General features: G+C 43.3%; 1 protein-coding gene across 1 annotated transcript; it reads left to right on the top strand.

Moving 5' to 3' along the window:
* The first annotated feature begins 48 nt into the window (after positions 1–48).
* Positions 49–25,087, top strand: ankrd26 (ankyrin repeat domain containing 26). The gene is made up of 43 exons (XM_079276490.1): positions 49–97; positions 898–1,163; positions 1,587–1,701; positions 1,841–2,014; positions 2,226–2,332; positions 2,414–2,551; positions 2,713–2,873; positions 3,276–3,312; positions 3,393–3,462; positions 3,538–3,589; positions 3,683–3,876; positions 6,429–6,597; positions 7,170–7,231; positions 7,316–7,415; positions 8,327–8,431; positions 8,808–8,872; positions 8,958–9,027; positions 9,132–9,176; positions 9,656–9,922; positions 10,070–10,171; positions 10,254–10,327; positions 11,117–12,088; positions 12,923–13,098; positions 13,401–13,619; positions 14,762–14,780; positions 14,875–15,016; positions 15,201–15,414; positions 15,535–15,718; positions 15,981–16,127; positions 16,427–16,889; positions 17,212–17,717; positions 17,859–18,011; positions 18,198–18,373; positions 18,545–18,638; positions 19,190–19,267; positions 20,253–20,387; positions 20,491–20,603; positions 21,098–21,245; positions 21,335–21,625; positions 21,853–22,088; positions 22,174–22,417; positions 24,094–24,139; positions 24,274–25,087. The coding sequence occupies exons 2-43, from the start codon at positions 964–966 to the stop codon at positions 24,402–24,404; spliced, it is 7,194 nt and encodes a 2,397-aa protein (XP_079132616.1). The 5' UTR covers positions 49–97; positions 898–963; the 3' UTR covers positions 24,405–25,087.
* The last annotated feature ends 2,233 nt before the right edge of the window (positions 25,088–27,320 follow it).

Below are 27,320 nucleotides of genomic sequence, written 5' to 3'. Positions count from 1 at the left end.
AGCCGCCTATTGGTCAGTAAAACCCCTCGTCACCTCGAGCTCATCTCTCTAGCATTAGCTAGCTCTATGATAAAAGTCTGACTCGGACAATCAACAGGTTGGTGTTTAAGTTAATATACTGTATGGTAATTTGCATTAATTACACACACAAGCTTGCGTACATAATTAGCTAAAGCCTCACGTACTTCCTTCGTCTTAAAGTTATCGTTCTTAGTTACCAAACACTCGGTTCTGATTTTTTAAGAGTTTGCTAATTAGCATTGAGTTAGCGGGGTTAAAACTTAAGCTTTTTCAAAAAGATATGTATGATGAAAGAAAATGAAGGTAGTGTGGCATTGCGTACGTTAATATAACAAAACAGTATTCTCCAACATAAACGGATTGGATAACCAGTACGTTACAATCAGTTACCATGGTAACAACCCACAAGATATATACGGCGAACTAACGTTCATGTAAAACAACGTTAGCTTGCTCTGTATATGCATCGTTATCGCATCAAAATCGTACTGAAATGAAAGGCTTAAGATAACGCAGACGACGTCCTTTGCGTAAAGGTATGGTCAAGAAAATGAGGCTAATGTTAGCTTAGTTAACGTTATAGCTTACGTAGTTAACGTTATAGCCTTCTTACGTGGATGTATCGCTGCCGTTAGCATGACAGCTGTGTTTTTACAGTCACCTGAAGTAATGAGATACTAAACGTCATGCTTATTATCTCACTAGATGTGCAGTAGATCTCTATGCGCCTAAACTAGGTTATGCCACCTAATGTTGCTGTGTGAGGAACAGTATTTGTGGTAACAGTACTTCGTTAACGCTATAGCTTAGCGTTATATGAAGAAACACCGCAGTGTTTTATAGGCTTCTAATCCGCTTTGCACGTCTTAATTCTAGGGATGGGAGAGGCGCCTGTGTTGATCCTCCAGCACCTGATGAGTGGCAGGTAGTGACGGTGCAAAAATGAAGAAGATATTCAGCTTCACCAAGAGAAAGAAGCACCCGTCTGGTACTCCTGACAGTTGGAGTGTGCTTTCTGCTGGCTATGAACTTAAAGAAAAGGACCTCGGGAAGGTTCACAAGGCTGCCTCGGTGGGTGATTTGGCAAAGCTGAAGCAGCTGGCTAAAAAGAATGATATCAATCAACTTGACAAGGAGAATAGGTAAGTGGGATTAAAGCACTTGTTCTCACATCCTTAACAGTGTCTGATCCGTCTATATCTTCTTTAACACCTTATTTTGGAGCCTTTTCCCCACTGTTTCATAAGATGTTCACCTTCCACAATCATCCATTGACTGCAGCCATGCAGTGTTAACAGCAAATGCACTTGATACCCCACTGTTTCTTTTCTACTTATGTTTCAAAGTAGGATCTAATTACCATTCACAATTAGTGTGTGTCAGAAGTAACTGAGTGGTGTACGTATAGTACTTGAGGCAATTTACAGAATGGAAGCAATAGGTTGATTGGTTACAAATACAAGCAAAGTAAGGCCTCGAATAGAAGTACTTCTAAGGATTAATGGCAGTGTTTTTATTAAGAATAGGAATGCTTGCATATGAAAATCTCTCCTCTACTGTTACAGAACTGCACTTCACATTGCCTGCGCCAGTGGACATGTCGAGGTGGTGCAATTCCTCATCGCGAGCAAAGCTAAGCTTAACTTATGCGACAATCAAAATAGATCTGCCTTAATGAAGGTAATCCTGGATGATGAGACTCCACCACAGAGTGATTCTTCATTTCATTTCAAATATAATTGTCATGATCATAGTTCCTCATGTATTGTTTCAAGCCTCGTTCAGGCCTCTGCAATCACGTCATTCTCCTCTACATCAGGCAGTGCAGGGTCAACATGAGCGCTGCGTGAGCGTACTGCTGGAGAACCACGCCGAGCCGAACCTAGTGGACGCCAATGGCAATACGGCCCTGCATTTGGCAGCGAACATCCCGTCCATTTCCACTACTGTCCTGCTGCTGGAGCACGAGGCTGACATCAATGCACAAAATAAGGTGATTCTGTCTGTGAAACATCACGCCGATCTTCAGTCTATACAGATGTAGTGTCATGTTACCAGATGTGTTTGAATTCTCTAGGCTTCAGTAAAAATATTAAATCAAAAATGCCACCTATGATATTTGATACTCTGCGTACGATGAGGTATTGCTGTTCTGAAGACACCGGTCCAATGAATGAGGTTGTTGACTGTGATTTCATTTTCAGGAGGGGTTCACACCCTTGACTGTGTCAGTGCGTGAGGACCACATCGAGATGGCTGAGTTTCTCCTCAAGGAGGGTGCTGGTGTCAATGTTATGGACCAAGCCCAAAGGTCAGTACGAAACAAGGACACATTTGCGATACATCTCCAATAATTGAAATGTTGCTGACGTCATTGATTTTTTACCTTCAGGTCCGCGTTGATGATCGCTGCTGGTAATGGACAGATTGGTATGTTGCGGCTGCTCTTGCGGTTTGACGCAGATATCACGCTGAAGGATACCAAAGGATGGTCAGCTGATGACTACGCAGTGATGAATGGGCATCATCCGTAAGCTGTGCTTCTTTTCTTTGAACATATGTCCCTACAGTTCTATGTCTTCTGTAATTTATGCATCTATGGTGTTTTTCTTAACACAGAGTTGGTGTTTAATTCTTCCTCTTGTTCTTGTTAAGGCTTATGGCATTGTCGCTGTCTTGTCTCTCGTGCAGTTGTTCCCTCCTGATCATCGAGCACAGCACCCAGAGGAACGATGGGCCTTCCCTCTCCAATCAAGGTCCGATCAAAAAGAAGAAAAAAGCGCCGTTGGGCAGTCCTTCCCAAGCCGTAGAAGCAGGCTTCTCTTTGGGAGGACCAGCCACTGACAAAGATGGTAAGGAGATACGTTTTCATCACATACTAGTGGATGAAAGGGGTGGGAGGATATTATTGTGTGTAAATTATTGACTGTGATTATTTTATTTATTCCTCATGCATTACCTCTTGACTGGATCTAGAGCATGGAACAAATGAAGCAGGGGGAGGTATTACTTTGCTTAGATGCGCTTTCTTAGCAAAATCAGTCAAAAGCTGTCAGTTTTGTGCCAGTAAAGATCATTCATATTGACTAAGAATGGATACTTAACCTACTCCTGTCTTCAGGAAATGCACTTCTTTATGCTGCTTAGATTGTAGCGCTTTGTGCGTTGTACTTTTTCTGCTTCTTATATGACTTGTACCTTTTCTAAAATGTATTGAAGTGAGGCTGAAAATAAGCTTTGCCGCTTTGTTGCAGATTTTGAAGACAATTCCCAGTCGGAGTCACTAAGTCGGTGAGCATAATCTTCTTGTGGTGAGGAACTCACAATTACAATTGGCTGCCCGGCTCAAACCCTTCTTCCTTCCTTCTCAGGGTTTCAAAAAGTGCTGCAGATGAATGGGCTTCATCAGAAGATGATGATGAATTGGTTTTAATCGAAAAGGTTGGTGCTACTTGTTTTTTGCAACTGTGTTCTTCAAATATTGCTCTGGCCTTCATCTCATATGCTGTCTTTCAGAAACCACAGAGGGTAAACCTAAGGAAAATGATTGCATCTAAAAGAGGAGAAGGTACTGAGACATGTTTAACCTTATTCACCTGTTAGTGTCCCTCACACGTTTGTGCTTTTTAGAAGTGATCTTTTGTCCCTGCCTGCCCTGTAGCTTCCGCAGTGCCTGACAGATCCTTGAGCGGTACAGAATCTGAGCCAGAGAGTGAGAATAGAGTCCAGAGAATCCCATCCCTCGCGAAGGCTTTACCATCCACAGCTCTGCAGCACCCGGTAGACCCTGCTCCCACTTCCTTCCTTTCCAGAGCACCCCAGATGACCTCTACCCCTCGTCCCAGCTACATAAAGGTAAAATACTTGTGTTTCTATGACACCTTTCTCTCCTTCTATTCCCCCCCCCCCCCCAAATGCCTATAACAAGCAGAGGAGCAAGAGAAAGGCAAACGCATGGAGCAGCCTTCAAGTAGTAAAGCGAGGTCCGACTCTCAAGAGGGAAGCCCAGAAGCGGAGGACTCTGAGGAGGAAGAAGAAGAAGAGGAAGAAGATGATGATGATGAAGATGAGGAGGATGACGAAGAGGAGGAGGAGGAGGATGAAGATGAGGAGGATGAAGAAGAGGAGGAGGAGGAGGAGGATGATGATGATGAAGAGGAGGAGGAAAGTGAAGAGGATAAAGAAGAAAATGAATGTGATGAGGAAGACGATGACAAATGTGTTACATCTGTGGAGGCCAACACTAATGAATTTAAAGATATACAAAAAGCTTCCGTTACCAGTGCCCTTAACATTATCGACGGTGCTGACGCTCAAAACACTCCTGGAACTGACGTCGCTTACAGCAGCGAAACTGGTCCTGGTACAGTGGGGGAGAATGTAGAGGCCAAAACAGAGACTCAAAAACACGACACGGTCTGCCCAGCTGGCACAGCAAGTTACGCAATGCCGGCAACATTAGATGTAGAGGAGGATTGTGTCGTGTCAGCCATTAGGGTGGAATCTAAATTTTCTGATGAAGACGACAGCCATGGGAAGGAATGCGTGTGGTCATCAGACCTGGCTTCAGCAGGAAACATCCACACAACATCCAGGCATCACACGCAGACTTGTTCCCCTACTGCGGTTCAGGAGGAAGAGTTTGAAACCGAGATGGAAATTGGTGCTGACGACTTCTGGAGCAATGAACAAAACAGCGGTGATACAGTGAGCAAGGACAGTGCTGATGAAGAGGAGAATCAAACGGGGGGACTCGGCCGCAGCACAGTACTAGCTAATCGGAGAAATGTTGCGCCTGAGGATGGAGTTCCAAATACAGAAGGCTCCTCTGATGCTGGATCAAACACCGAAGCTTTCAAAGGGGACAGACGCAGATCCTCATGGGGCTCCTCATTGGAGGACAGCGACACAGAACTACCCAAAGAAGGAGAGGTAAACAGGGAGACGCTTGATCAGAAAAGTGACGTTCGATCATCTCATTTAAAACCAGAAGCAGCACCACTGCATTCGAAATGCTCAGTACCTCAACCAAACAAAGACCACCTGGATACCTCGTGGGATTCTTCATCCGCGGTGGGAACATCTCCGAAATGTGTCTCACCTCAGCCAGTGAAAGATGAACCGTTGCCCACGATGGTATTATGTTCAACAAGCACTCCTCAGTCCAAAAACAGGGCCGCAAAAGCAGCAGTAGATGAATCAGAGTGGGATTCCTCTTCTGAAAATAATGACCAGAATGATAAAGGCTCCTTTACTAAAGGTGATGTGCAGTCACCAGTTTCTAAAACTAATATTGGAACCGCAAACCAGACTGGAGAGCAGCAGCGTTCTGGTGACTCTTGGGAAGAAGAAGATAAAGAAAGTGTTGAGAGCGAGTCAAACGACCCCTCCCCTGCAGTGTCACCAGTAGCTGAGGAGGAAAAAACAACCAGAGGCCAAACACTAGATAACGATGATGTTGAATCAGTTGGACAAACGGATGGAAAATTATACTCTGAGAATGAGAAAGGCGACGATAGTAGCTGGGATGACAAAGATGAAAGTGATGAGTCAGAGAAGCAGAAGACATCAGTGAGAAAAGAAGACGCAGTCTCAGCCTGCGGGGATGACTTGAAAACATGTCTTTCTACCCCAGCTAAGTCGAGGCCCACAAGTGCAATAGGCAGGAAGTCAGAGGGAGATGAAGACAATGAAAAGGCTCCTCGATCCATAATTGATGGAGAGGATGAGTATCCAGAGGGTAACAGGCCGGAGGAGGAACTGCTGGTGAGTGTTCAGGAAGACAATCCCAGCATAGACGGGGAGACAAGTGAGGACTCTGACAGCCTGGACCAAAAGCTGCAGTACGATTTTGCCAGCGCCACAGTCAAGGTGTCTGACGAAGACGATGAACACAAAGCTAGATTAACTGCTTATGTTCCTCTAGAAAACAGAGGTGCCGTCGGTCCCCAGCCAAGAGTGTCATCAGAGGACCTCGATGAAGACCCAAAAAGGGCAAAAATGTCATTGAGCCCTGCCACCAAAGGCCGCCTCACCGCTGGTCATCGCCACGATTCGGACGGGAGCACATCCTCTGATGAAGTGTTGCCTCAGACTGACATCGATGATGTTGACGTAGACTCACCTGATGAGGCAGAGAGCATAGGCATGAGAAGTCAAGAGCTCAGACACATCCAAGAGCCTGTCCTTCAGGTAAAACAGCTCGTTTTTAGGTGTAGTGTAGCAGTTTGTGAAATGTAGTTTGGGCTCTTCGAGCCCTCTGACAACACCTCGCACAGCATTTGTTTTCATCTGCTTGTTCCCAGTTTGCTTCCCCTTTCGTTAGAGGTGCCTCTTATGGACGCACTCACTCGTAGAGGTAGGTTTTAAAGCACATGGTTATGAGTACATTGCTTCTCTTTACACAGAAAGAAGATTCCACTGGGGACGAGGATGACAATGACCAGGAGGAGGAAGGAGATGACGAAGAGGAAGACGACGTCTCTGATGAAAATGATGAACCTGAAGAGAGCGGAGACTCCCTTGAGGCCATTTCACCTGTTCCTGAGACAGAAGTCTCTAAAGATAAGAAAAGAGGTAAGGAGCATTTATAACAGCTGTTCTGACATGTTACTAACAACTGAATTTCCACGAATACGATCTCAAGGTATCTATAGGCCGTCTTCTCCTTAGTTACTGAGGCACCCTTGAACATCTTACTGACAACAAGGGCTGCAGCTATTTATTATTGTCATCAAGTATTCTACAGATTATGTGATTGATTGAGTAATCAGATTACCTTTGCCTTATTAATATAGTAAATATAGAGAAGATAGGACAAATGTCATACAATTAACAACTCATTTCTTTCCTTTTATATAACTTTTATATTGCTTCATTGGTATATATTAATATTATTTTTTAAAACTAAATCCATTTAGTGCATTTAAATGTAAGGGTTCTGTAACTGATGTTATTGTAACTATGATGATACAGTGGGGATGCATCATGAATTGTTTTGATTTGAATCATAGCACCAGGAATTCAAATCAAATTGTGGTAAACTCCTATACCAGACATCCTGTATTGCTCTGCAACTACCCAGCCCACTTTTCACTTGTATCGTCGTAATTAATCTACACCTGATTAATCTACACCTGTTGAAATAGACTTCCTGTCTGAGCTGGGTCTGGAGAAGGGAGAGGAGGAGCAGGATTCTTGGGACTCTGAGGTACGGTAGAGACACATTTTGGACTTTCTTGTAGGACCAGATGTTTGCCACACAGATTCTCACAGGGGGACTTTTCTCTTTCAGTCCCGCTCCGATAACCCCGATATGCCCCGTGCAGAGAAACAAAGCTTGCACACTCAGGATCAAGAACAGATGTCCACTGTTGAGGAGGAGAGTAAAGGAAGTAGGTCTATTTCATTTACTCCTTTTTTTTTGTTTTTGTTTTCAAAGCAATCAAACCATTCCAGGCACCATTTCATGCCTTATGACCTTATTTAAAACAGAAACTGCGCTTTTGTATGCATGAACTACAGTTGTCTGCCGGTAATGGTTCCCGGCTTTCTTCTTTTCATTCTAGATATGGCGAAGAACGTGCAATGCAATATAATCGACTTTTATTTCAGACTCATGAGTCCATATGGTATATAATTAGTGCTGGGCAAGTTAACGCGTTTATTTCGCGTTCACGCATTCATTAATTAACGCCGACAATTATTTTATCGCGCGTTAATGCATTTTTTTAATTGATTATAATTCTTTTTTTCTTCTTTTTTTTTTTTTTAATTGAAAGACAAGAGACAATACATATACATAACAACAAGAGGATGACAAGAACAGTGCGATAAAAGCCAGCACACATCCTATAGTCAGTCATTTTAGTGCACCTATATGCTGAAATTCACCGTAAACGCATTTCAACGGTACAGATCGGGAGCGAGCGAAGGACTTTGAAAGTTAGCGGAAACATTAACGTGAGACAACATCCGGTTTCTTCAGCCGAACATCCGGTTTTCAGAATAAGATGCCAACAAAGTATGAATTATATTCACATTAAGTATAAAACATGCTACCTGCATCTCGTGAACCAAATGTTATTGCCCTTTTGTTCATATAGCAGTACTTTTAAAATAAAATGCGCAATACACTACTTTTGAATTCATTATTGAACTTTGCCATAACAATGCGATTAATCGCAAAAAATCCATGCGATTAAATATTTGAATCGTTGCCCAGCACTATATATAATATATATATAATATAATTTCTATCAATCAAAAAATATCCTTTCCAACAACATGTTAATTTCTTTCGTAGACTTGTTTTATGTCCCCTCTTTTGTAAGAGGAGAAGGAGGCAATAGGATGGCAGATCTAGAAGCTCGGAGGAGTGTAGGCAGGCCAAGAGGCAGCCAGGGAGAGGGTATGAATGTCTTGACTCACAGGTCTGAGGAACAGCATGCAGTCTGACCATCACCCCATGATCACCATAAGAGAATGCATGCAGAATGCACTACTCCACCCTGCTTGCTGCCCTCCTTGAACCCCATTCATTTTACCACTTATCAGCATTCTTGGCTGATGCTGCATTGGTGTCCAAATATATAACAAGGAATTGAAATGCTAGTCTGATGCCTTACCTAGTATCTTCATGGTAATTAACCATGAGCTCATTTGCATGGGAATGCTTTGCACAATGTTCTGCCAAACCCACCCAGCTTCACTAGAATGTCTTGTAGTTTTTCACAGAAGAAGTCTATTCTGTGTCTAACATGACAGACATGTATTGTCTCTTGCAGTTGAGATCCATAATGATGATAATGGAGGCGAAGATGTTGACAAAGACGATACTATACAGAGAGAAGTAGGTTCAACAACTCAATGCCGTAGAAGGTAAAATAAACTCTGGTCTGTTGGAATCAAATAGCAACGTTGTTCCTTTTTACCAGACTGAGAAGACAAAATGGGAACCTCTCCGTGTTCTGAGCAAACTCGAAGGAGTCAGCGAACGGAAGACAGGTACATGTTGTCACCTGGAGCACCGGGGTTCCTGTTGATCTCAAATGTAAGAATGTGTTTGAAGAAGAGCTGTTTGTATTGAACATTTTGTTTTACTTTGACAGACTTAATGGAAGAGTTTGGTCTAGGTGATGTTGATGATCTTGAAGGTAAGAAATAATGAGCTCTCTTATTTAAAAAATGAATTGGTTTATATAATCACAGTTGGTAGTTGGTCATCTAAAGCCACTGTCCCTTCTGGTAAATTGCCTGAAACCTACAGAGCAGGTAGTAGGACCCACTGTCTTTTTTAAGGTTTTATATAAAATTGTCTGTCTGCATGCAACACTGGCTTCATTACCCTTTGTATTTTCCTGTCATCAAAACTTTTGAAGCTAAAAAAGCAGGTCAGTAAACATGAAGTAGTGGATTAGACAAGATGAACAGTTTATTCTGGTCGCTGTAGATCCTCGTCTGAGACCTCAGTATGATGGAGTCCAATAGCTTTACAGCCTTTCCCTGATCTGCTCCATTGAGTGGTGTTGTCGTGTGTTGCGGTTATCCCAATGTTGACTGACCTCCTTCCCTCATCAACATCAATGCCATCAATGACATCATTAACCTATAACTTGTTGTGTTACTGACACAGATGCGTCAGACTGGGACTCGGCCAGTACTGCCAGTAGGAGAACCCTGCCTGGCCGCAGAATGCCCTCCCCTGGACTTGAGGAGGTCCCAGAATGCTCTTATCCATCTGTTAAAGAGCAGGATGAAGACATTGCTCCAGCAGCACCCCTGATACCTCAGAGGAGCATCAACTCCGACAAGACGATGCCCAGCACACCCCTTCAGCCCGGGCCCCAACCCCAGCCTCGAGTCAGGAAGGTGGTGCCTCAGAAACCAGACAGTAAAGAAGGTAAGGCATATCGGGATCATGACTGTCTGAGGCAAAACCATTTTCTTTCCCAACTTTTCTCAAGGGAATGATTTAACAGCATTTATATGGGAGTAATTCTGTCTTCACATCATTTTTCTCTTTCTTCGTATTCTTGCTCTCATTCAGAATCAGATTGGGAGCCAGACAATGTGGTGTCCTCTTGCAATACAGCCAACATTGACAATCAGTTACAAAATATAGCTGAGCTTCAGACAGAGGTCACATCGGGTAAGTCTCACTGGACCTTTTTAAGTGTGCCGTCAGATATTTGTGTGCACATGTGCTCTGGATAAAGACTCTGTCTCCTTAGGTTCCCCTGAGCTCTCACCGATGGCAAAAGACTGCAAAAGTAACAGAGTAGAGTCGGACAAGCAGCAACAAAAGGTGAGAAAGACTCACCGCATTCCATTCCTACCACCATTTTTTATTTTTTTTTTTATTCCTGACATTTTTGTCCCAGACACAACATCACCATTCATTCTTTCCCAGTCATATCTCATTGTACATATGTGCATATTTAAAAGTACGGTTGTATTAACAGCAACCTGTCCAAATCTAATCAAATGATCTACTTTGTGACATTGCTCGTCGAGGCTTTAGGGGTCCTCAAAGCGTGTGTTTCCCCTTTGGTCCGTGTCAAGGGAGACACGTGAAAATGCAGTATTTAGGAACCTCTGAGCGAGATCGAAGACTCACAATTGTTTTAGGTTTGGCTAGTTGTAAGTAATTATCCCAAATATTGGCAGAAAAAATGGCTAAAACATTTGAATATGCATTTGCCATTGTGGGACACAGCTTTAAATTCTTAACGCATGACAGCCACATCTGTTGTTCTGGCCTTTGACAACTTGTTCAGAAAAAAAACAAATCTTGACTGTGCCAGAAATCAAAAGTTCTGTTTGAAAGTGCCAAACAAGTTGTTACTTATCCCAAATATCATTCTTGTAAATATAGTCTTTTCTATAATTAGAATGTAGTTTGCTCATATTATAAGAAGGATCTGAGAATGTGATGTTTAAAGTGCCTCATATTTATTTGAATATTGTGTTACTTTATATGTCAGTCATATATATATGTATGTATGTATGTTAGTATTTAGTCCAAACTTCTTTTTTTTTTGCATTTTTGTCTTCTCTGTTTTGTGTTTTTCCTTGTCCACCCATGCCATCAAAGGAGATAGATGATGCAATAGATGCATGTGAGTTAGATCTGAATAACCCAAGTCCATCCGGCCATGTGAGCTCTGACGGTCGAGAAAGAGATTCAGACTTTAGAGATCAGCGCAGTCCTGAAGAAAGAAATGAAGCGGGGGATAACGTTCCATGGGAGAATCGTTACGAGAAAATCTGGGTGGAAGTGGAGAAAAGGGAGGTCAAATCCACCTTCAAGAATGTTGCCGGGGAATTGAAAGAGAGGTTTGGAGAACTGCCTAAATCGAGACGCTCTGCTGAAGACTTCTCGGAAGAAGAACGGGCCACGGCTGAATCTACTTCCGCAGAAGAAGACTCGAGTGATGAGGAAGAAGGGGAAGTCATTGTGCGGCCCATAGCCAGAGCGAGGAGTACCGTCCTTCTCACCATACCTGAGCAGAGGGAGTCGGGGCTGGAAGACTCTGTGACGGAGTCAACCGACAACTCCCTATGCGAGGACAGGATGCAGGTCCACGAGCCTCCGGCGAGTGAGAGCAACATGTGTCGAGAGCCAGATCTACTCACTGATGATGCTCTGGAGGAGTGCAGCTCTCCTTCACCTCAACCCGCCACAGCACGGGGAGGCAGCTGCATAGATCCTGTTACCGCAGCTTTTACTGATGATCAATGCATACCCGTCTCTGGTATTGACCGGAGCACATCCCTAAAAGAGGAGGCTAAACTTGGGCCATTCCAGAAGCCACATCTGGAGCTAATCTGGAGGGACAGCGCTGCTAAAGTAGATGAGGCTGAGAGGAACAACGCCGGTTCAGAAGAGGATCCTGAGGAAGTCACCAAGGCTCACCCCGCCTCACGAAGCAGATGTTCAGCTTCTATCCCAGGTGTTTCGGATGAAGAGCTGGAAGAGGACATGGACAGATTTAAACTTGAGGTAGGGATCCTGAAGTATGTCTTCCTGGATCTGGAGAAAGAAAAGGCACAACTCCAGAAAGAGGTAGAGGATGGCCGCCCCTCCTATACTCCCTTCTTGATCGCCTCACTTTCCCTTCATTCCATTTCTTTTAATCAGTCACGTTGTTCATTGTCCATGTCTTTGATTTTTTTTAGGTTCTATTTCAAGTAGAAGAGCTCATCTTGCATGCTCTCCTTACATCTTTTGTGTCTGACTTGCAGTTTGGAACATCTTGGTTGTTTGGCATTCTTGAGTGTGCTCCAACACTAAACGTTCACTCTTATGTGTGTTTTAACAGTGACTTGTCCTTCATCATGCATGGACCTCGCATGTATCTTCATGTTGAATAAGTTCTGTTGTATGAAATCTCTTTTTAGGTTATGTGGTGTGAAGATTGTACAAATAAAAGCCTTCTTTGCCCTAAAAAGAAGTGCTGTTGTGATAATATGGCATTTGACATAGAACTGGTCATTTTGTGGGTGAATTGTTCCTTAAGTTAGTCTTTATACACACGGGGTGAATAGATTTACTCTTTTTGGAAAGAAACCATAGAAGGAAACATATTTTTGTGCTTTGTTGTTGCTACACTGTTTGGCTTTTGCAGTCACAGAGAGAACAACAACAACTAATGTCTGCAATGGACAGTGAGATGTCGATGTAAATAGACATACAGTGTAAACTACAAATTGCCACGTCAAATAGAGTAACCACACTAAGGTGTTCGGTCTCCGATGGGAGGGGTGACACTAAATTATGCATGACAAAGAGCACAAGTCCCTGTTCCTAAACGCATCTTCCAAGGCTGGCCCCAACCGGTTTCATGAGAGGAACAATCTCTCAAGTCCAGTTGTCAAATGTTTACCCTTGTCTTTTCAGGTTGGCAAGGAGGCGACAAAGACTGCATCGGAGGAGCAAAAACCCACAACTTCCTGTGATACTGGGGGAATGGCATTGGAAAAAGCGGGTGCTGAGAAACCTGAGACCAGGTTAGGATCCCTGTCAAGTCGAGCTGGAGCAACTCACCAGGAGCAGCAGTCTGTGGCCACCAAGAGGTATGCATTGTTTTACTTTAGGCCCTGGCAGTTATCATTACAGAGTTTAATTGTTGCTTTCAGAACAACACATCCAAAATCCTCCACAGCGTAGAAATCTGATATAGTCTACAAGAAAAGGTTGTCCTTTTAGGCGTGTGTGTGTATAGTTGTTCTCTAAATAATTTTCATATGGCTCTTTTTTTGATAAATGCACTTTTGCTACATTTATATTTCACATATTCATCAAAAGGAACTGAGTCCAAGGGCCCAAAGTGCAGATGTCGCAGCGTATTGACTATCAGGTGTATTGCTCTCCATAGCGTCAACGGGGCACCAGTGCAATTGCATCTCCCACCCCAGCAGCAGACCTACAATAGCAACAGACAGGAGGGAGCAGCTGTAGAGGAGACCTTACAGCTGGAGCTGGTCAGAGGGGCCCGGCACAGCAGAGCCCCTCAGACCAACACTCATGTCAATGGAGATCCTCTGTCGGTGTTTGATGATAGCCCTTTAAGTGAATTGTCCGACGATGAAGGAAGGTATATATGCAGTATGCTTCTTTTGTGTCAATTTCACCTCTCTGTCACTAACTCGTACGGTGTGTTCAGACTGAACGCAAAGTTAATTAGACAGGCAGCACGACTTCACAAAGCTAACGGAAAGAAGTGAGTAGACGTGAACAGTCACAGCTTCGCTCTAGAGCAGGGGTCTCAAACTCCCGGCCCGCGGGCCAAATCCGGCCCGCCACGTCATTTTATGTGGCCCGCGAATCCACCAGCAAAAAAAAAGAAGATTTTTTTTTTTTTTTATAAAGTTAGACTTGATAATAAAAATATCGCCATAGTCGAAATTATGAGATAGAAAGTCATAACTATGATAGAAAGTCAAAATGATGAGATACTTAAACACACAGTCACAGAAGCAGCTCTTTGGCTGGTTACTGTACACTTGGAATGGAAATGTATGTGAGTATATTGAAGACTACTTTAAACGTGGCTTTAAAAACACATGAAATACTTCATGATTGTGCAAATGCACCCTTGAAAGGATTTTAAGCTTTGAACGAAGTTATTGTAATAACTTGTTTGATATTTGTCTTTGATATTTTCAATAATAGTTTGATCTTTGATAGAGTAATGTGGGTTTCTTAACCCTAAATTAAAAGGATTTAAGTTGTAACAGAAATGTGCTTAAATATATTTTTACATTTATATAACTGCATGTACAATATTTTTACACTTGAATAAACAATAATCAAATGCAGAGACAGTTATTTACCAATATGTTAGGGAGTAGTTACATTTACACCGTCTTACAGTTACAACCGGCCCTTTGAGGCGACCGTGATGCTGATGTGGCCCGGAGTGAAGATGAGTTTGAGACCCCTGCTCTAGAGAGAAAGGTCTCTGTTTACGGTAGAACTTTGCATTCAGTCCAAACAAACCGTTACAATATTGGTGGTGGGTGATCAGTAGGATGCAATTCTTCTTGATTTTTAATGATTTTCTACCCACATAGTTGCATGACTAACCTCTGATTTAAAAAAAAAAAAAAATCAATAGTATACTGCATTATACCATTACACTTCCAACTCTCTTATCTTGAGAACGTGAACATCAGTTTCCCAAATAACCCTTTTTTTTTCTTCTCTGCATTCTAATGGGCTCTGGTTTCCAACCAGTGAAAAACAGGAAAATGAGGTAAAACACAATATATTTTATTAACTGGATAGAAATTTGCGTACAGAATAAGAAACTGAATAATATAAACACCCCACTTTGGTTTCACATTCAGAACCCTGAGGAAGTCGGGCTGGCAGCAGACTTTGATGAACTTAGTCAGTCATCCGACACGGCAACAGAGGACGTCGACTCTCCCACCTCAGGCTATCGCCACGCGGCCCTCCTCATTCAGAAGCTGGACTCAGCCACTTTGGGTACTGATTCAGCCGATTCAAATGCTAATTTATACAATAATAACAAGTAATTATTTCTGTCTTTTCAGGATTTTTGTAACTTAGTCAGTTTGTTGATCTTATTTGCAAAATGCGTGCCGATAATTCAACTTTGAAAGCAAGATCTGGTGTAAGCTCGTAAGACTTGCCATATTATCCCTCACAGACGCGAGAAGCATGGTGAAGCTGCAGAACATTTTCCACGAATATGAGCGCTCCATCCAGAAGGCGAGGAGTCGCCATGGGTACCTGGCAGACAAAGTCAGCCAGCTGGAAATGGAGAGGGCTGAGTTGAAGATCTCTCTGGAGGAAGTTAAAGACCTTAAATCTGCCTTTGAGCGCAACCAGCTGGAGCTGCAGACCGAAGTCACAAACCTCAAGTGAGAACAACTTCCTTTTCTCAAACGCTAGAATGCTCTCCAGCCATTTATTCTCATGTGTATGTGCGTCATACTGCATCTTATGTGATTGCCTATTTCTCTGTCTGAAACTTGGTATAGATTTCAGCTGAAACAGGAGCAGGAAAATCGCCGAAACGCCACCATGATGTACAACACGACCAGAGATAAGCTGAGGAGGATGGAGGAGCAGCATCAGTTAGAGGTACAGGAGAGACAGCAGGTGGAGCTCTCCCTCAGGAATCTGGAGCTGGATATGAGAACACTGGTCAACAACATGAAACAGGTACACCCCATTTAAACTTCATTTGTTTTTCCGTTCAACGTGTGTTTTCACGATATTGATGTCGGCTCATGTTGTGTTTTGATATTGAGTTGACATATCTTTACTGATTAGATTACTTTGAATAAAAAGTAATGCTCATTGTTTTGTATTCATGGTGAAGAGATGCTGTCGAGAGTTGAATCAGTCTCCAGCTTGTCCAGCTGCTGTTTGGTGGTGTATGTGTGATGGTGACTGATTGGTGCTTTAAATGTCCACCACCCAGCTTGAAGAGGACCACAGTGAGACCCAGAGACTGCTGGCTCAGGAGCGCAGTGCTCGGACGCTGCAGGAGAATCTGCTCAGCAGCCATCTCCGGAAGCAGCAGGAGATAGAGGACGACAACAAGAGAAACATCAGCAGAAGCAACGAGGTAATCCTCACGTAGTGGTATCCATTGCTTTAGTCTGGTTTATGGTTGAGATGATATTCTATCATTTTGCATCTGTTGATATTGTGTTACTTTATAAGTGGCTGGAAGTGAACAGGAAAACATTTGGTGCCGGTTCGGTTTTGAAAATGAACTAAGAGTGCTATAGTTTGGTTCTGCTAATAGAATATGAGTATTTATAATACTTTGATAATAAATCATACATTTAGAAATTAAATCAGTAAAGAAAACCTGCAGACTCGAGGCAATCTTAACTTAACAAGTTTACTTCCTGTTCTCAGGCCTTGTCTCAGCTCACGGAAGCCAGTGACAGGGAGAGGGAGTTGCTGCAGCAGAGCGCTACCTTCCAGGAGCAGCTGACCATCCTGAGAATGGACCTCGAGCGCTCGCATGCCAGCAGCAGTCTCAAAGAGGACCACCTTTTGGATGAGAACGAGACTCTCAAGGAGCAGCTGGAGGATGCTCGGCGAGATCTCAAACTCAACACCGAAGCCCTGACCCAAACTGTCTTCAACTGCAACAACCAGGTGACCACCCTGAAGTCCGAGATAGCTGTGACAACAACCCGTCTGGAAAATGAGCGGCAGACCCGCCAAACACTGGACGCAGAAATTGAGTCCACTCGTATCCGCCTGGCCGGAGCCGTAAAGGAGGCCGAGCTCTGCATGGCAGCTCGCACGGACACAGAGAGAGCTCTGCTCCGGCAGAAAGAGGAACACCAGCGTCTTAAAGACAGACTCACAGGTCAGAGAAAGGAATGGATGGACAGCTCCGACCATCAACCAGGCCAAGCGCTTTGTTTCAGACACATTCCACGCTTAGAGACGTGAAGGTTATGAATCAAACAGGCACATCAGCTTGGAAGAGCTGTTTGTGACCTTATGTGTGATTCATTCATTTATGCATATCTGTTTAAGGGGAGATGGAGTGAAAAAGGCTTGACTGTAGCAGATTTTAATCAATTCAGTTTCAATTTAATTTAATTGTACAAGCAGCTGTTGTTATGCGCATCTTTTTTGCTTAACTGGGAGCTGGTTTGTAACTCCTAAGGATTTTATTTGTACAGGTGACGCGGCCAGTCACCGCGAGGCCGTCAACAGCCTGTCCCAGAAGCTGGCCAAGGCAGAGACTCGTGCAAACAGCATGGAGAATGAAGTTCATCGGGCCACGCTGCAGCTGACAGAGAAAAGCCTACTGCTGGAGGTCCAACAGCGGGAGAAGGACCAGGCGGCCGTACGCCTCAAGGAGCTCGAATCGTCCCTTCAGACCGAGAGGGAGCAGATCAGCCGCGCCGGAGCGCGCCAAGAGGCCGCGCAGGAGCGGCTAGCCCAAACCCAGAGCGAGGGCATGCTACTGCGGCAACAGCTGGAGGAGGCCCAAAACAAAGGAGTTGCAAAAGAGCGCGCTGTGACAGACGCCCAAGAGCGCTTCAGTGACAGTCTGTCCAAGCTGCGCTCTGACAGCGAAGAGCGAGTACAACTAGTGGAGGAGAGAACTAAGGAGCTCGCCAGCAAGGCTGCTGATCTCCGAGATCAGATCTACAAATTAGAGGAAGAGAAGAAGGAAAGAGAGGTAAGATCAGGACTCTTTTAGAGGATTACCTAACCTCTTCTCCCAGACCCAATCTCAGCCTTTCTTGCAATTGCCAGTTTATGATCTCCCTTTTTTTTCTCTCATCAAACCCTGCTTTCTTTGGAATATGTCTGAGCACAGACTAGTCTAAGGCAGCTGCAGCAAGAGCTAGCTGACTCACTCAAGAAGCTGTCAATGAGCGAGGCTACTCTGGAGGTCAACACACGCTACCGCAGTGACCTGGAGGAGGAGAAGGCCCGGCTCTTTAAAGACTTGGACCGGGTCAAAGGAAAGGTAACGGCAGCGAACAGTGACACCTCGTGGCAGCATATTTTCAACACATCGACGATTCCAGCTGTGGTCATGATTATGAGACAAACACTTTTAAGCTGTACTGAAATGAGATGGCTCATTGTGTTCTAAGTTCAGTCCTTTTGTAAGCAATGCTGATGGGGTGGATGTGTTGTCTCTATCGTGCAGCTGGAGGAAAGCGAAGACCAGTATGTGCAAGCTGAGAAACGTATCAACAGTCTAAAGAGCATTCTGGACGAGAAGGAAAAGGAACTCACCACTGCTGCTCAGAAACACCAGGGGGCGCTGTCAGCCTCAGCAGCTTCTGAGACCACCATCACACAGCTGGAGCAAGCTGTGCAACAGTATGTACCAACACATTCTGGACACACGCGCTTTGGATTAAAGTTAGATCCAGTTGTTTTATTTTATTAGCTACCACATATTCACGACAATATGTTAAATGTATTGTCAGCCATGAGGCTAGATGATGTGTTTCAGTATACAGTGTGTGAGTGTTTGTGATGTTAAATTAGGCTCGAGATAGAGAACGCCCGGCTGGAAGCTGTTGCAAAGCAACATTCCAACAAAATCGATGCACTTCAGAAAGGGGCTCAGGAGTCTGCCATGGTGAGTGTTCTGTTTATTTTTTTGGCATTAAAAAAACAAGCAAAGTACAATATCTAAGTATTGTGACATCAAATAGCTGGCTTTACGTTGTGAAGTCATTTTAAGGTATTCGATCTTTTTCCAGCTGTCTGACTGTGCGCCTGGAGGAGGGGTTGGTATTGTGGATTTAGGCTGTGTTCCTTTGTGTGGGCTTACCTCTGTTTTCTTACTTTTTTGGTTTTTTTCCTACTGTATAAATCACCAGAAATCAAAATGAAATGCACTCGGGCTTTGTGGGCTTTTTGCGGTGCCAGACCAGAAATCAAACATGCGGAGGAAGTAAAAGCTTTGTGTCAGTTTGGGTTTTTTTCTTGGTGACATCAACATGTGTTTAGCCTGGTGTTGGGGTCTTTCACTCCTTTTCACTCAAGCTGCATGATGCATGTTACTTCCTGTAGTCTAAACTGTCCTCTCAACTTTCCAAAATGATAAACAAAAGACAATCGAAACACAAACAAAAGCACCCTGTCTACGTCATGTTTAAATGTTTTAAACGTTCCTTATTTCTGTAGGTCAGAGGTCATTTGGAGGACTTGGTCACAAACCTCCAAAGCAGTAAGATGACTTTGGAAGACCAACTCACTCGGGAGGTTGGTGGCATATTTTGTTTCCTCACGAAGAAAATCTTCAGCTTAGATTTCCATTTCTTACTTTCACCTATGACCAGTCTGAGCAGGGAGTTCCTACAAAAGCATTCCTTACAAATGTTCTCTTCTCCTGATCACTGACAGGGTAATAATCTGACTTTTTTTAAAGCGTGTTGTTTGTGCAAACAAGATCATTAGAATACCACACAATTTTAAGTTCAGACATAAAACAGAAAAGTGGCCCTATTTGAGAAAACGAAAGCACTGGATGAACTATTTTGACCGTGACTGTTTGACGCAAAGCCGTGTCAAACAATGAGTCCTCCGAAATACAACTATTGCAGCTAAAAGTTTCAAAAGGGTGTTATGATCGATGTGGATTGATAAATCTACTCAATGAGCAATGATCCAATATTATCAATGAGTGACAAATCACAACATATCATCTTTAGTATATGCCTTTATTTTGAAATTCCCATGGAAAGTCTTTGGCACCATTTCTGTCCACTCGCACCTCCTTCCGAAAGGCCCAGAAAATGAATTGTCAAATCCTATTTTAGTTGCTTTTGGCCGTTGATATAAATGTCACTGATTGTGTTATATGGACATACAGTATGATATCATGTAACAACGATCGAAGGTCTCTGAATAGAATCGAATCAAAACCGTGTCGTTGCTATATCAGCAAACATTATATCATTGTCCAAAGAATCGATATGATATTGCATCGTGGCGAAACTTGTAATTTACACCCCAAACCCTTTCTGGAAAATAAGAACCACGTGAACGTTTTAAGTCTTTTTAAACTTCAACTGATACTTTCTAATGAAGAACTAGAGCAGGTTAAACTAATGAGGTGAGATGGACAGTTTTCTGTTTAACCAGCTATCTGAAATGTGATCATTGTAACAAGCTGACAGGACGTTTTTAAAATAATATGTGTATGTGTGATGCTTACATTTCTCACCTGTGTCTTTCTCTTCCTCAGGTCCAGAAGCAAAGCATGCTGTCTCACACAGCCCAGGACTCTCAGGCCTTGTGGGAGGAGGAGCTGAAGGGCCGCTCTAAGTTAGGACTGCGCCTGGCAGAGCTTGAAAAGGAAAAGGGCAACCTGAGCACCCAGGTGATCATAGTGAGGCGCTCGTATACAGGCTAATGTTGTGTATGATGGATTCATTAACATAATGCCGTGGTTTGGGCCTCAAGAGTTATTGGCTGTGTTCCAGATGGAAATAGAAAAGAAGAAAGCCAAGAAAATATCGGAGCAGAAGAAGGCTGTGGACACCCGGCTGGATCAGGAGATGAATAGAAACACAGAGCTTCAAAAAGAAATGCACAGGTGACTCCTAGCCTCCTCCTCACCCACGGCAGCACTCCTTCCTACTATTTAGACACGACTAAGATCCAGTAGCGCCCAGTCTTTCCCGGCTTATGTGGCGGTGGTGCTCTAATGTGTGTATCTGGTGTAAGGGTTTCATTTTTTTTTTACCTTTATCAATGCATAGTAAGTCCCTGAAGTTTGTGTCTGTCTGGTGTTTTTGTGTGCTAAACTTAATGCTTTGTGTATTCTCCGAATATTCTCTGTGTGTGTGTTGTTTTGATGTTTTTAATCTGAACTTGTCACAGTTGGTATAAATGAGTTACATGTAGTCAAAACTGGTTGCAGCTTTGTTCATTGGGTGAATCATTTTGCATATCATTAGTTAAGCTGATATGGAGTCTCTGAGAAAGCCATATTAGGTCATTACTTAATTCTCGATTGCAAAAGAACATCTTTGTATTAGATATTCACTTTGTATGTATTTATTTCTAGTATTTGTGTATGTGTTTTAGGTTGCGTACTTTGTTGAAGACTGCTAAGAGGAAGTTGCGGGATCAGGAAACAGGTGGAGCTGACTTTGGCTCTCCTATGAGCAGTCTACAGGTGGACCAAGGCAGGCACGGCCAGGCCGAGGGGGCCTTTGGACGAATGAAAGAAAAGGTTCGTCTTTGTGGTAAAGCGTTGAGATTTTGGTATAAATCCCCGAAATAATATACTGCTACTAGCGCTAACCTTTCTTCTGTTACCAGGTGGACGATCTGCGGGGGCAGCTGGAGAAGGAAGGGTCCCATCGCAGCCAGCTGGAGAAGGTGAACGGCGACCTTAAGGATCAGCTGGCCTCCCTGAAGAGCTTGAACTGCAGTAATGACCAACTGGAGAGGAGTAAGAGGCAGCTGGAGGAGGAAGTGCTGGACCTGAGACGCCGAATGGAGGCTTCTCAGATGGAGCAGAGCCAGATGGAGCAGTACCGCCATGACACAGAGGAGCGGGCCCGTCTGGAGCTAAAACAGAAACTGGAGCAGGTCAACATCTTCCTGCAGGTAAAAGCTCTGTCGGGTGAATTTCATTGATTAATGTGAACGAAGTCCATACCTGAGCAAATATTCTACAGCGTACACAACAGAAATATAATAGAACCTTAAAGAAATGATGAAACAGACTGAAGTCAGAATAATCAATCTCCTGAATAAGTGAGTTGTTGTGTATTTATGTCTATTAAAACATCACGAAGCCTGATTTAATATGATTGCCTGTGTTTGTCTCTCAGTCCCAGGCAGCATCCCAAGAAGCACTGGATCAGATCAAAGCGACCAATGAGGCCAACCTGCGCTCCCAGCTGGAGCAGAAGATCCGGGAGGTGGAGGGGGAACTGGGCCGGGCCCGCACCACCCATCATGACAGCCGCAACCAAAGAGACTCCACCCGCACAGAGCTGGAGCGATACCGCCAACTCTACACAGAGGAGCTGCGCCATCGCAAGTCTCTGGCTGCCAAACTAGAGAGGTGAGACCAGGTTTCTATGGAGCAATCGGACATCAACGGTGCTGATGCTGACAAACCTGTATTGTGTCAATGGTTTCCCCCACAGGGCCAGCAGCCGGCTCGAAGATGCCAATTCCAAGTTGCTCAACGAGCGCAGCAGGTCTCTGATCGCCAGCAGCATCGCAAACGGTAGTCTCGGGGGGCCCTCGCTGGACGTGGGCTCTTTGAGTTCACCAGCACACTACGGGGCCACACTGGGGCCCCTCAACAGGAGCCTAGGCCTGGGCCTCCCCTTCCTCAGCCCTGTAACCAACGGGCAGAACAGCAGAGTGGAGGATTACCTAGCCAAGGTCTGTACGGCCATTAGTCATGGTGATTACATATTTTTTATCGAGGCCATTTTCATTTTCCATAGCGTCATGGTTGTCAGCGTTGTTATTGTGTAACTGGTGCCGTTCTGTTCACAGATGTTGCTTGTTATACACAGGTTAGTGTGTTGTTGTATTGTCATACAGAGACATGTTCATCTGTCAGTATTAAGACATTACACATCGCATATTTCAGATTGTGGAGAAGACATTGTTAAACGAAAGTAAATATTGATCTCATGACTCTAAATTCGCTTCACACCTGTTCTCCCTTTACAAGAACAAGTCGTTTCTTCCCCCTCTCCTTCTCTTCCTCCTGCACATTGTTTCTTCCTCACTCTATCTCTCGCCTTTATAGGAGTGGGACTTTACTTCTAACCTGTCTCCTATTTCTCACTCTTATAGCTTCTAGCTCAAAAGTCTGTCTCTCATCTCTCCTCTCTTCAGCCAGACCCATAAGCAGGTTTGTAGACGTGTTTAGCTCGGTGTCTGATTGGCTGCTCTTCCCTTCACCCTGCTGGTGGGCCGACATGAATAGCTCTGTTCACATGCCAACCACGATGTTCAGGGTTTGCACATTGGAAACGCAGTTGTTGTAGAATGTGAACTTTAAAAAGATGATTACAGTGGGCCTGATAATTGCGGCGCTTTTTCCTGCTTCGTGTTTCAGGGATTACCTCCTTGAAGCCTGGGTTTTGCATTGTGTGGTTAGTTACATGACTGACACCAGCTGAACTCTCAAACCCTGTCTGACGCTCTGCTTCGACTTGACTCGCTCCATGCTCTAAATTGACTGCTAGAGTAGAGATGAAGTGGGCCTTTTTAAGGATCATTTGTACTGTTGATAATTTGTCTATTCTAAAGCAGATTTAATAAGCCACAAAAAGACAATGTGAAGAGAAATGTTGTTTGGAAAAATGCTCGATGGAGCGACAAAATGGACATATTCATAATAGGACTTAAAACATATGAATAAACGGGACCGTTGAATTTATAAACGTGTTTTAACATGTTCATTTGAACTGATAAAAAAAGAAATGTCCATGTCTCTATGTTTGTGTGTATACTATATTAATAATAGTTATACAGCACTTTTCAAAACAACGTTACAAAGTGCTCGACGAACACAGAACCAGGATTAAAACATTTCAGGACTGAATAATAATACCAAACTAAAATGGAGTAAACATGTACCATGTGCATACAGTGTGTTTATCATGTCTGTGTGTGTACATCTAATTGTGCGTGCATAGAGAAATACAATTCTGGAATCATAACAGTTTTTAGAGAAATACCTTTATCCTTGATATGTTGCATGCGGAGCTTTATGAATGTACCAGTGTACCTTGGTCAAACTATTTGCATCATTTTGGGTCATCGGTTGACCGTAGTGACTCAAGATTTAAAGACAGCATCAGAACTCTACTCTAAAGCAGAGCTTGCATGTTTGGATGTCCTGCTTCACATAATAGTCCTGATTTCCTTGCAGTGTGTTTCTCCCACTATCCATTCACCATAGTGTTGTGTTTGGTGGTGAAACATCATTGTTTCTGTCTTTTTATTTTTAAGGCCATATTCTTTCAGTTTATGTCGGCTGATATTTTCCACGAAAAACATTCGATCTGAAATCGAACGACATCTTTGCCTTTTTTTTCCAGATGCAGAGTGAGTTGGATAGAAACATATCCAAAGAATTAAACAACGGTGAGCGCTCTGAAGCTGTGAACAAGGCACACATCATAACACTTTGATGTCTTAAAGATGAATCGGACGCGAGCAGTATTTGACTTGTAGCTGCTGCTCACTGATGGTAACTGTGGTCTCTCTCTGGTCGTCAGCCACAGCAGAGCTGGACGTGACTTCAGCCCGGATGTCCCCCGTGGGCTCTGCCTCGAGGGCGGAGCTGGACCCCGTCAGCAGGGCGACGCAGCAGTACTTGGAGGTACTGAAGAAGAACAACATGATGTGAACACGATTCGCAGCTGCTCGAAGCCATCGTTGTACTCCAGCCATTAAAAAAAACACCAGTTATTTCACACCAAGAATGGAACTTTGTATGTATTTACTCTCCCTGCTTTTATGAAAGAAAGCAAACATAATGCACATTGCACTTAACCACTCAGGAGCAAAGGGCGTGAGTCATATGTATATATGTGTACATATATATTGCATCGTTGATGGGTACAATTAGAGAGAACCTCAAGTATTTGTTCCGTCTGACTAATTCCATTCAATCGCTGAGTTTTGTTTTTATTCGGACAATACAATGGTTTGGATTTTTACTTGTGAATATTGGTGTTGCTGAATTTAAATTTCTAAGTATTTGATGTTTGCATCATTCATCGTTTGGCCAAGATATTACATTTGGTACGTGCCATCAAATGGTGCAATGTCTGTCGAGCCTCATTGGAGTATTGTGTTTGTTTTATTTATTCATTATTATTTTTTTATGAACATGATATACTTGAATAAGACGAGCTGGAATACTCTCTGGCTATTGAAACAGGGTGACTACATTTATACGACTGTCATTTCAGCTTTTGGTTCGCTTGCTTTTCAGGGCCACCAAAAGTAAAACACACTCTTTTTGTTTGTTTTTCGTTCACTCATTTCATAAATACTGTAACAGATTACATATAGGAAAACGTTTATGACGCCTGTACATTACAGAAGACTAAAGTTGCAAATAAAAAATAAAAGTAAAAAAAACCTTTGTTTTGAGTGAGTCATCGGTGTCTGGAGTGGACATGAGAAACGACAATAAAACGAGCAGAGATTCATAAATCCATCACTTGGTTTGTTGTGAAGGGGTCTGAAATGTGACTGATTGTGATTTGGTTTTAATATGTCCTCAACAAAATAGTTCAGATATTGACGAAAAAGAAAAAAAAAGGAAACTGATAAATACAGAATAAATCTCCCCCTTTTAACCCGCTTCTTACACCTGTTAAAACCTCTGACAGATAGATTCCAAGTATCTGACTGAATAGTTGTGAAAAGATGATTGATGAAAGTATTGCCTTCTTGGATTCAGTTGAGCTGTAGAAGAAGAGTATACGTTTCGTACTGACCTCTCTTGTGCTTGAATCGCTCTGTGTTCTTGTTGTCCTGTGCAGAACGTGCTTTAGATTCCAGGTATCTGAAATGCAAGATAACATGCAGCTTTTGCCATCAATATTTCATGCACAGCCATTTTTAGCCCACCCCTCATTAGTTATGTTTTGATGTACTTCACTTTACACCCCCCCCCCCCCCCCCCCCTTCACGTCTACACTCCCGAACACATGAAAGTTGATGATGCGCGCTGGTTTAGAAAGCATTCCCCTCACTTATTAAAATGAGACAATGTGTTTATGACTGCCCCCCTCTGGTGTGTCTCTCTTCCCTTTGATCCGTCCTCTCTGCGTCAGACTCAAATGTTAGATATTCAAATCTGGTTACATTTATTTTTGTTTCCTTTACAGCAGATGGGCACATCTGACAGACTGACTATTAGGTGTTATTATTTCCCCTTTTTTCAATGGACGCCACTTCATACACTACACGAAAAGCTCGTTTTGATTGAGCAGGTTACAACCATTGTCATAAAGCTTTGGAGGCGTGCGAGAATACTAACAGACAGATTCTGAAGAGAGGACGTGTTGAAAGGGTTGTTTGTGAAAAGCAGCTCAGCTTTAAAGCAAACCGCTGCTCACTGGGTCATCCTCCAGCTGAGATGCCCAGTGTTGTTATCTCAGACTGCCAGTCCGACAACTCTTAAGAAAGAACAAGGTGTCGGTGTTCAACCTCAAGCCGAGGACGCGTCATGAGGTTGTCAACTGAACGAGCCGTTTTATTCATATATCTTTACTGCCATGATAGGAATGTGCAAATGCATCTCTCAAACCCAAATGACACAAAACAACACAAGAAAAGTCAAACATTTTTCAAGCCGCATTAACAAGAATGCTCCTCTATTTATTTAAGTGGTCATTTACACTTAGTGTGAATTGTATTCCCCAGCATGACGGTCCTAATCAGGGGTCTCAATCTACGGGTACATGAGACAATCCTCACGGTTAAGTAGCTGGAACGGGGAAATATTTGTCATTCCAGACAGATAGACTGACATCTATTGACCCGATAGTTACCAACTAATTGCCATTTGGTCGACCTAATTACAGAACAGAAATGTCTCCGTCTCCTGCATCCTATTGTACCAAAAGCTGCTCGTTTATTTATTTCTATTTGTACCGCAATAAAATGAAAAGGCATTATTTTCGTCAAAATTATATTTTAAAATTATATATTACTCCACAGCAAAAATATACATCCCTCTTAAAACAATGTATTGCTGTGTGGCTGTGGTTCTGAATTCACTCTGACAATGCCGGCTGTTTACTGTGGAGGTAGACGTCAGCTGTGGGCAAAGGGTATAACAAATTGAGGGGGACAAGTGGAACAAACCAGAGTGTTTGTTCCACTTGTCCCCCTCAAAATGCTCGCCATGCTCTAAATTGGACGTCACTGCTGTTTCTTGTCACTGGCGGAATCGGAATGTGTTGTGGGCAAAAGAGACACTTAAATTTGATTTACTCGCTCTAACATGATTTAAATGAGCCTCTTGGCTCGCCCGGACAGATTGACAGTGCTGTCTTTGTCGCCGCTTTGTTTTATTTTTGGCTGTTTACACTGCCTGTCTGCTGTCATCTCACGCGGCGACTTTAAAGGAGCCGGCTTCGATCTTCCAAGATCTGGAGAGAATAAGCATCCTTTTATGTTCCAAGTGCTTTTTGTGAAAAAGGATTCACGAGAGAGCTGACAAGTTTTGTGTCGCCCTGTTCCTCAGCTGCAAAGAGCTGTGCAGGGAGAAGTCAAACCTGCACTCTTACAACATGAGAACCCG

This window comes from Melanostigma gelatinosum (assembly GCF_949748355.1).
Source record: "Melanostigma gelatinosum genome assembly, chromosome: 1".
In the NCBI taxonomy this organism is placed as follows: Eukaryota; Metazoa; Chordata; class Actinopteri; order Perciformes; family Zoarcidae; genus Melanostigma; species Melanostigma gelatinosum.
This window is presented reverse-complemented; position numbering and strand designations above follow the sequence as displayed.